General features: G+C 41.3%; 1 protein-coding gene across 1 annotated transcript; it reads right to left on the reverse strand.

Annotated features, from left to right (window-relative positions):
• Nucleotides 1-4598: 4598 nt before the first annotated feature.
• Nucleotides 4599-10299, reverse strand: LOC129143954 (small ribosomal subunit protein uS17). Its single transcript, XM_054684255.2, has one exon. It carries the CDS (start codon nucleotides 5121-5123, stop codon nucleotides 4647-4649), a length of 477 nt encoding a protein of 158 aa, XP_054540230.1. The 5' UTR covers nucleotides 5124-10299; the 3' UTR covers nucleotides 4599-4646.
• Nucleotides 10300-10656: the final 357 nt, after the last annotated feature.

The raw sequence follows: 10656 nt of genomic DNA on the forward strand, positions 1-10656 counted from the left end.
GTGACTAAGAAATGAAGACAGCTGTGCCTCATCAAAGACATTTCTAATTTCCAGTGCAGCCAACTCAAGGCTCCAAAACTTGTGCTTTTCCAAGTGGAAGAGAAGCTATTATATTTATCCTGCGTTTTGAGTGAGTGGAAAGAACAGGGGAACTTTAACATGTATAAATACAATTAGGATTGGTTCCCCAGATCCTAGTTTGGAGAAGGTAGTCCGCTCACGAATTCACATTTTGAAGAAGCTAAGAAATCTTTCAGTGTAGAAGAAAGCATGACACTTTGCAAATATCACAATTAAGACCAAACAAACAGATTTCAGCTTTAAATGCAGGAAGCACACTGACTTATTTGAAGACTGTCATATTGTGCCCCTTCTGATATGTGTTGTCCCGGTTTTCTCCATGAGGGGGGAAATTGCGTTTTTCATCTAATGAACATGATTTACATTTTGCATTGCATATGACATCCAATTCACAGGGTTGACTACTGCTAAAATGGTTTAGAAAACGGTGGGGAGTGTATATAGCAGATGTAGAAATTAAGAGAAAAAAGACCAAAAAGAAAGGAAAAAATAACACACACAGCCTAATGGAAATTTAAGCAAATTTAATCCAATTTTTGGATTAAAATTTTGGAGCCTTGCAAATCACATTCATGCCAAGATTGACATCTGTCACTCAGTAATGACTGCTGTGTGGAAGCCTGGAGATGCCCACGTGTCTAATCACATTCCAGCCACCTAATCTCTCAGGGAGGAGGCTGCTGTGGAGGTCTTGAGTACCTATGATTTCCAGGCACTCATTTATTTGGGGAGAATATAAAGAGAAGGTTACAAAGACTGCCCTCAAGGAACTAACAATAAGAGAGAGATGCACATAATTTAAATGCAGTATGACTGATTTGCATCCATGTAGTTTTTCTCTTCTGTCCTGAAGAGATAGTTTAGAGATACCTTCCCAAAACATAGAAGGTAAAAGGAAATGCAGACGCAGTTTTCAGTTCAGACCTTGGAAGATCCTGCGGTAGAGGTGCACAGCTTGGGAACATGTGGAATCAGTGATTAGTTTCATTGGTTAGTTCATTTACAGTTGGGGAAGCTGAATCAAATTTAAAAGGGATCAAAAATCAAGTGCTTAAAAGAGAGGCAATTGAATACAGGAACTGGTTGTACAGATGAAAGGAACACCCCTCCACCCCATTCCCCACCACTAAATCCCTGCCTTTGTGGGCTTATGACAAGGGCAGCAAGGAGCCCAGTGTGGCTGGAATGGAGCCAGAGAGCCAGGGAGTAGAGAAAGATGAGGTCAGAGGGTTAGCTGTGGCCGATCATAGGGTGGTTCTCAATTGCCCACCCTTGGGATGTGTTTGGAAATGTGTGGTGGCAGTTCTGTTGTCACAGTGAAGCCTTGAAGGCATTTAAGCTGGCTAGGGCTAACAAAGCCCTGCTCAACAAAGAATTGTTCAAACCCAAATACCAATGTTTGCTGTTGAGAGATGCTGAAGACCTCGTAAGCCCTCATCAGATTTCACAGAACAAAAGCAGATGATGAAAATCGGGATGACCTGCCAGCAAGCGGGCTTTGAGAAAAGAAAGAGTTGCTTAACGCAGAAGGAGTGCCAGCTTAGAGATTTTAGAACAGCAAACCATTTTGGTGGGAGAAATTAATCTCGTGATAAAAAGCCTAGAAACTAGAAAGGTCATCAAGGGATTACTCTAGTTAGGATATAATTGGGGTTATGGAGCTGAATGAGTAGGTTGTAGAAAGAAAATGGATTTCAGACTTAGAAAGCGAGACTTAAAGTAATATACCCGATGGGTGGTTCTGAGCAAGTTACTTGACTCTTAGTCTGCATTGCTGTTTATTGCAATACAGTTGCATAACTAGATCTGAATGTATGAACATTTTTATGTTTGGGTTTTTTAAATAATTGAAATGTAGAAGATACCAATTGAAAGAACTCTGTCCTATCTTTTATGAATAACCCCTGTTAACATATTATCCATTCTTCCAGTCTTTTGTTTTCTCCACACTCACATACACACAATCATGTATATATTGTCATCCAATAGTATCTACTATTCTGTAATATGCCTTTTTCATTTAATATTTGGTAAATCTTTCTAGGTCATTACATATTCTATATGACTTTTAGTGGCTATGTGCAATTTCATTGGATGGATGTTACATCGTTTATTTCATTCCCTTGCGATGGACACTAAGGTGAGTTCCTCTTATAATGGTCCTTGTTACATATTATACAGTTTCTCAGGAGGATTTTGCCCCTTTATGTTCCCTGCAGCCCTATGCAAGAGAGCCTGTATTACTGCAACCCCACCAGCGTAGAGTATTATTTTTCTCTTTACCACCTTGATAGGTAAAAAAGTAGCATTTTATTTACTTAATAAACCAGTTACTTAATAAGTGTATGGTTGAGTATTTTTTCCATATGTCTATCGTCCATTTGTATTTCTTCTGTAAATTGTCTATTTGTATTCTGCATCACAGGCAAATTAATTAACTTCTCTGAACTCCTGTTTTCTCAGCTATTAGATGGGGTTTCTGTGGGGTGTAAAAGGGATTATATACATTGCAGGTCCAGAATATGGCAGGTACTCAAAAGTACTACTTCCCTTTAGTTTTTTCTTGGATTAACAGCTCCAGAGAATGGAGACTCTTTTCTTTATTGTACCCCAGCACTGAGCACAGTGCTTGGCACATAGAAGGGACACAAAAAGTTTTAAGGAAGGAAGAATAGTGAGATTTGGAAATATTTTGAGCATATCAGGAAAAGGGGTGAGAGAAGTTGAAGCCAAGATCCAATGAATCACCAGTGAGAAAACTGGTGTGTTCCTCAGATGCTTACTAATATTGATGTGAAAGAATTTGAATCTTATTCAAAAACTCTACTAGGAAAAAATTTCTTACAGACAGATGTAGCTAAAGGGTAATAAACACCTATATTCAAGGCTGTAACCAGCCTTGAGAAGTTGGGTAATTATTACTTTGTAAGCAAAGTATTTTAAGTATACTAGGAAAAGTCACTAGTAAAGGGATTAATATAATTAAGTTTTTGTAGGGTGAATAATTTTTTTTTTTTTTTTTTTTTTTTGAGACAGGGTCTTGCTCTGTCACCCAGGCTAGAGTGCAGCGGCAAAATCTCAGCTCACTGTAACCTCCACCAGCCGGGTTCAAACGATTCTCATTGCCTCAGCCTCCTGAGTAGCTGGGACCACAGGCGTGGGCCACCACACCCGGCTACTTTTTGTATTTTTAGTAAAGATGGGGTTTCACCATGTTGGCCGGGCTGGTCTGGAACTCCTGGCCTCAAATGACCCACCCTCCTCGGCCTCCCAAAGTTCTGGGATTACAGGCATGAGCCACAGCGCCCAGCCTGTGAATAACTTAATTTCAAAAAATGATGAATCCCGATTTTCACATATTAGATATGCCTAGACTGGGAGTACATGTGCAATAACAATATAATATAAAAATGATAATAAGTTAAACTAACCCAGAGAAATGGTGCCTCAAATGGAGAGGAGAGGATTGCTGTCAGGTCTTGTTTCATTCAACATGTCCTATGATCATGAGGGAGAAGGAGTCAGTGGTTTGTTAATGAGATTTGCAGATGGCTTTAAATTGAGAGGTATTGTAAACAGCGGGAATGACTGAGAAATGATACAAGAGGATCTGGAAAGGTTAGGAACATGGACAGGAAATCAAATGATTCAGCCTGGAGTAATGCAAGCCAATCTGACATCTGGGGCCAAATACGAAGAAATACAGATATGCCATGAAAGAAGCAAATATGGAAAATAGTCATCTCAAAGGAGGTTGGGAGGGTGGGTACTAGAGGAAAACGAGAGACATGGGAAGAAGGATGTCAAATGCCCACTATGTGCCTAGTATTTATCATGTTGATTTCTTTTTGACCAAGGTTAATTCAGTGCTGGGAAAGAAATTAGTTTTTTGAGGATTAATTATGCACAAGAGCTTGGGTACTTAGTGAAATAAAAACTCAACCTGCCTCTAGTTGATCCTAATGAGTGTTCTCAGTGTTGATCCTAATGAGTGTTCTCAGTGTAGAGTGAGAGTGTAGAGTGTTCTCAGTGTAGAAAGCATTATGGAAGTGGCCCAGGGTCTCCAGAAGAGCTCCAGGGGAGATAGTGCTTGCCACATATCTGCCTGGGCATTTCTCATTCCATGGGTATTTCTTAGAATTCTTGGAGAAGCCTCCACCCGGCTATCCTAGGTGCCAGCAGCACGATGGGGGGCTCACAAAACCTTTGGTGAGTTAGCCCAGTTGTCCACCTTAGGCAAAAATAAGGTGTGTGCCCCATGATCTGTTCCTTCCATTCGTGTCCCTCTTTTTCGCTCCTCTGGGACATTCATGTTAGCCTCTAGTAACATAGAGCTCCCAATCCAGCCCTTTGCTTGGGTTTCCCACTATACCGTATCCTTCTCTCTTGCTATAAAGTTCTGGCAATCGTTTCTATTTCCTCTAGATGTCAATGAGCTAAATCTGGCTTAACAGCAGCATTGGCTTAATTTACAATCTGCAATATTTCTTTTTTTTTTTTTTTTTTTTTTTTGGGAATGAGAAAATAACTTTATTTCATTGTGGGGAGCGGGCCGATGTCCAGCCTCAGAACTTCTGGAACTGCTTCTTGGTGCCGGCAGCCTTGGTGACCTTGAGCACGTTGAAGCGCACTGTCTTGCTCAGAGGCCGGCACTCGCCCACTGTGACGATGTCACCGATCTGGACGTCCCTGAAGCAGGGGGACAGGTGTACAGACATGTTCTTGTGGCGCTTCTCGAAGCGGTTGTACTTGCGGATGTAGTGCAGATAGTCTCGGCGGATGACAATGGTCCTCTGCATCTTCATCTTGGTCACCACGCCAGAGAGGATCCGCCCTCGAATGGACACATTACCAGTGAAGGGGCATTTCTTGTCAATGTAGGTGCCCTCAATAGCCTCCTTGGGTGTCTTGAAGCCCAGACCGATGTTCTTGTAGTACCGCGGGAGCTTCTCCTTGCCAGTTTCTCCCAGCAGGACCCTCTTCTTGTTTTGAAAGATGGTCGGCTGCTTTTGGTAGGCACGCTCAGTCTGAATGTCCGCCATCTTCCCGGCCGCCTGAAAAAAAGCCAATCTGCAATATTTCTTAAAATGGAGTCACTAGTTCTTGTTTTTTTTAGTTTTAAGGCCTTGAGAAATTGGATCACAGTTCGGATTTCATGGGGATAAGGAGAAAGAGGACCAAATTACTTTAGGGAGGATAAACCCTGAACAGACACTATTGACTGTATCCATTCCCTGTCCTGAGGAGAGGACCAGAGCACTGGGATGAAAAATGTGTTGAAGGAGTGAGCTAGAAAGGAAATGGATCAAAGACATCTCACTTGTAGTTCGTTCAAACTTGTAAGATATGTTAATGGCTCAGATTGGAAACCTGAAGCTGAATGTATCACCTGTCCAATAATATTTGCCTTATACTAGGAGCCCCTTGTGATTGAAGCCTAAAACAATCTATCCATTAATTCAATAAGCATCTACTGAGTGCCTCCTATGTTCCAGGCACTGTTCTTGGTGCTCAGGATACAGCAGTGAACAAAACAAAGACCTCTGCCTTTGTGATTCTTACACTCCAGCAGGGATGACAGCTGATAGTGAACCTAATAAATAAGCAGATTGCATCACATAATAGGAAGTGATATGTGCTATGGAAAAAGAAAAAAGTAAAGCAGGGCAAGGAGGCTGGGACCACTGGGGCTGGGGCAAGTGACAGTATGAAATATGGCAGGATAAGTGGCATTGGGAAGATGGCATTTGAACAAAGCCATGAAAGAAGGGTGGGGCTGGCCTCTAGTATCCAACAGCATTCAAGGCAGAGGGCACACATAGAGCTTGTCTGGCATGTCTCAGAAACAGCAAGGAGGCCGGTGGTCAGGAGCAGAGTGAGCAGGGGAGAGCACGAGATGAGGTTGAAACTCAGGGGAGGGAGCAGACCAGGTAGGAGCTTGAAGGCATTTTTAAGGCTTTGGCTTTTACCCTGTGTCATTGCAGTTTTTGAGTAAAGAAGTGATGCCACTGATTACTTTTTAAGAAGGATTACTTGAGCTATGGTTCTGGCACTAGACAAGGGTGTATAAGCAGGAAGAGAAGCTGGGAGTATATTGCAGTGACTTTGAGCCAAGAGTTGGTGGATCAGGATGGTAGCAGTGGAAAGGTAGGAAGAGAATGGATTCTGGGTGTACCTTGCAGACACTATCAACAAGATTAGATGTAGATTGTGAGAGAAAGAGAGAAAGATGACTTCAAGATTTTTGGCATGAGCACTGGCTTAATCAAGTTGCTATCAACTGAGATAAGGAAGGCTATGAGTAGAACAGTTTTTGAAGGGAGATGAGGAGTTCCATTTTTGACACATTGAGTTTGAGATGTCTATTGAACATCCAAGTGGAGATGCTGAGTAAGGCTGGAGACCAGGAGGTACTAACTGAAGAGTTGTTAGGGTAAAGGTGTTATTTAATACCATGAGATGGGATGAGACGATTAAGGGTTTAAGTTATAGAGAAGAGGACTAGGAACTGAGCCCTGGGGTATTCTGAACACTAAGAGACCATGGAGAACACCAGCAAGGAAGCTAAGCCCAGTGAGGTAGGAAAAAATGGAAATAATGTGTTATTCTTGATGCCAAATGAAGAATGTGTGTCAAGGAAGAGGTAGTGATTTGCTGCACTGAATGCAGTTGATGGATCATGTTAAATGAGGACTGATGCCTGACCATTGGATTAGCAAAATGGAGGTCATTGGTGACCTTGACAAGCAGTTTTGATGGAATGGTGGAGGCATAAGTCTGATAGGAATAGGTTCAAGAGAGACTAGGAAGAAAGAAATTGGGAAGAGAGAGAAGAAAAAAATGATGAATATGATAATTATAAACAGCATAAGAAGTCTGGGGAAGATACCTAGAGGTAAAAATGCCTCCCCTGGGTCCTCCGGCTCACATCAAGGAGGCAGCCACTTATTTATTTATGTATAGCTGGAAAGCAAATTAATGTGCAGCAGCAGTGTTAAGCTAGGTCACTGGGAAATCTTCCCCATTAACAGAAATCCACATGAGGTTTAACAGGGTTTGTTGAGGGACTTCTAATTTATTACAAAAATATTGCTGTTTGAAACATGGGCTTTCTCTCACAATCATGAGCTAAATTATTTTAATAAATAGGGTCTAGCATATTAATACTTCTATACTTAGTTAAGCCAGGTGATGTGGAGACCAAATCAATCACTGGAGTATTTTCTTCTTTGTGGAGGATTTTAGCTTCTGTGGTTTAGGTAATAGATTTTTTTTTCTACCCAGGCCTGGGACCTAGAGTGCATATGAAGTAAGTCGCATCTTTATTTTCCACTTGAGCTAATTAATGACTGCATGCATTCATCAGGAGACAGGATGAGAACATATTTGAAAATTAAAGGGTTATCCCTACAGAAGACATTGAGGGTGCTGCATGGAGCATAAGGATGGATTAGGAAAAATGTAATATTTTAAGGGCACAGAATAGTCTGAACAAAAGCAGAGGCCATGGCGTCATCCTCTCTCTTACCTTCTCTAACTAGTCAATCACCTCATCCTATCTGTTTCTTGCTGTGGTCATTACTTAAATTGGAACCGTTGGCCTCCCCCACAGTCCTGGTTTGTCTTTTCTTTGCCTTTGTCTTGCCTTTTCTTTCCTGGGTTACTGTTACAGATGCACCATTGGCCTCTCAGCTTCTGGATTTGCTCCTTTTCAATGCATTTTCTACCTTGTTCAACAAAGATCTTTCTCAAATACGAAATAATCGTGCTTCACTGTTGCTTAACACTTTGAATGGCTCCTTATTGTTATCAAGTTTAAACTCCTATGACAGCTTATAAGACATTTCATCACCTGGTTCTAGTTTATGCCCCACCTTCTGTCTTCGCCATTGAAGATCCAGCCATGAAACTACTCATATCTCCAAATTCTCCAGACTTTCTTTTAAATCTTTGGATCAGAGATTCCAATGAGGGATAGGAGAAGCCACAAAATCAATGTAACAGGGCTAAACAGAAAATTAGAGTTTTAAGCTCCATTAAAATAGAAATACAAGGATGTCCTTTGTTTTAATATTCCTTATATTCAAATTATGCCAGATGTTTCTATTTCCACTTGTCTAATGCATGTGTATAACAGCACTGCACATAAACCAGTAGTTGGCCCCTCATTCTCCACTTGGCTTTCGGAACTTTCATGGTCAGTCCTTGGCCCTGTATTCACACTTTGCTCACTGTACACACTCTTCCTTGCTTGTCTTTTCCATTCCCTGGGCTTCAAATGTTGCCTGTATTTGGAAGTCTTACAGATTGACATCTCCAGCCCAGGGATCTCTTCTGAGATCAGACTCCTGCCCAAAGAGAGATGTCCAAGAGGTCTGAGCAATCTCAAGCCTATATCTAAGGCTAAACTGTGATCTTCAGTCCATCAAAGTCTCTTTTTCTGCTAGTCTTTCCCATCTCAATAAATGTCACCTGTATCGCTCCATTGCTCAAGCCAGAAGCATGGAAACTTACCTCTCTTTTTCAGTTTGTAAGTAAACTGACATGCAGGCAATGTTTGAAATGTTTTACGCATGTTAACTTGTTTAATCCTCATAACAAATCTTCAAGGTAGCTACTATTATTATCACCCACTTTTTAGATGAGGAAACCAAGGCACAGTGAGGTTAAGTAATTTGCCCAAGGTCACACAACTTACTAATGGAACTGGGATTTAAACTCAGACAATCTAGCTTCAGAGTTCATGTGCTTAACCTCTACCCCAACTGTTATTCTTAGCACCTTTAATTCACCCTACACAGAAACAATCAAAGTGCAATCAGTTCTGGCTCCCCAAATCTCCTGAATTCATCAACAGTCATAGGCGTCATAGTCTTTTGCTGCAAGTATCATAATAACTCCACAGGGATCTCCAGTTCCGTCCTTGTCCTCCCCCAACTCTCCAATCCCAGGCATTCTTCCCAGAGAAGCCAGATCTTAGCTTTGATGTAATTTTTTCCCCCGATTGGGAATCCTTCCTTGGCTCTCATAACTGAATCACATCCCCCCAGTTATTTTCCGCAGAGCATCCTATTGTCTTCTTTCATATTAAGTTTTCTAATTTAAAATGCTACATCTGTGTTTTACATTTTTTAAAGTAAGCACCATGACAGCAGGGATTTTATTCTATTTTCTGCTATCTACCGAGTCCCTAGCACAGAGCTTCGCACATAGTAGGTACTTAGTAATATTTGTGAACAGTTGGATGAATGAGTCCCTAATAATAAGTAAAAAGTGACTGTATAATTTTTATTTTATGTATTAAAATGAAGGTAGAGTGATACCTTTTTATAATGAACTAATGAAAGGAGGCTCATGAATTAATGAAAAATATATAACATATGACTTTTAAAAACTACAATGCAGTTTTACTGTTTCAATGAAGAACATTGTATAATTTGGTTATGCATGCCACCCATTGCTACTAACCCCACACTCCTTTCTAAGAGATTCCATCCATACTCTCATACCCCTAGCTCAGCTCATTGGACCAGGGATGGAAACTGACCCAAGCTGGGCAAATTAGATTCTCCCTGTTCAGAATTTAGAATCAGGAAACTGAGAAACAGATCTTTAAAGTAACTGCATTCATCTATCTGTCAAATGTTTTTTGAGAATCTAGAATGAGCTGATTATTGGAGATATGATGAGGAAGATATATCTCTCCTTGAAGGTTTTTACAATCATCTGAGAAAACTGATGAATAAAGCTGCTTCTGAAATTCAGAGTGTTGAGTGCTGTGATATAGGTAATATAGGATGTAAGTACTATAGAAGCACATAGGAGAGGTCCCTTATTCAATCTTGGGAAGGCTGAGAAGCTTCCCAGGGGAGGTGATATCTTAGATGGAAGAAAGCTTTATAGATCCAGGGGAGAGTGGAGGTGAGGGGGATGGCATTCTAAGCAGATGGAACAGAAAATGCAAACAGTGCATTCAGTCTGGTGTGCAAGGGTTATGCTGAGGGTGGAATGTGGTCTCCATCATGAAGGCCCTTGTCAGCCTAAGCGAAGTGTGGGCTTTATCTTGAGGGCAATGAGAGTCCTGAACAATTTGTTGTTGTTGTTGTTGTTGTTGTTGAGACAGAGTCTCACTCTGTCGCCTAGGTTGGAGTGCAATGGCGCAATCTCGGCTCACTGCAACCTCCACCTCCTGGGTTCAAGCAATTCTCCTGCCTTAGCTTCCCAAGTGGCTGGGATTACAGGCACCCACCAGCATGCCCAGCTAATTTTTTTTTTTTTTTTTTGTATTTTTAGTAGAGACGGGGTTTCACCATGTTGGCCAGGCTGGTCTCGAACTCCTGACCTCAGGTGATCCACCTGTCTCAGCTTCCCAAAGTGCTGAGATTACAGGCATGAGCCATCATGCCCGGCCCTGAACAAGTTTTTTTAGCAGAGGAGTGACACGTTAAGATTTGCATTCTAGAAAAATTTCTGTGGTCTTAGCAGGAGAAAGGTTTTAGAAGCAGATGGATCAGTTAAAAGATTGCTATAGAAATTTGGACAAGAAAGGATGATGGCAGGAATAAGTTGACAACA

The sequence above is a fragment of the Pan troglodytes genome, chromosome 4 (genome assembly GCF_028858775.2).
Source record: "Pan troglodytes isolate AG18354 chromosome 4, NHGRI_mPanTro3-v2.0_pri, whole genome shotgun sequence".
NCBI lineage: Eukaryota > Metazoa > Chordata > Mammalia > Primates > Hominidae > Pan > Pan troglodytes.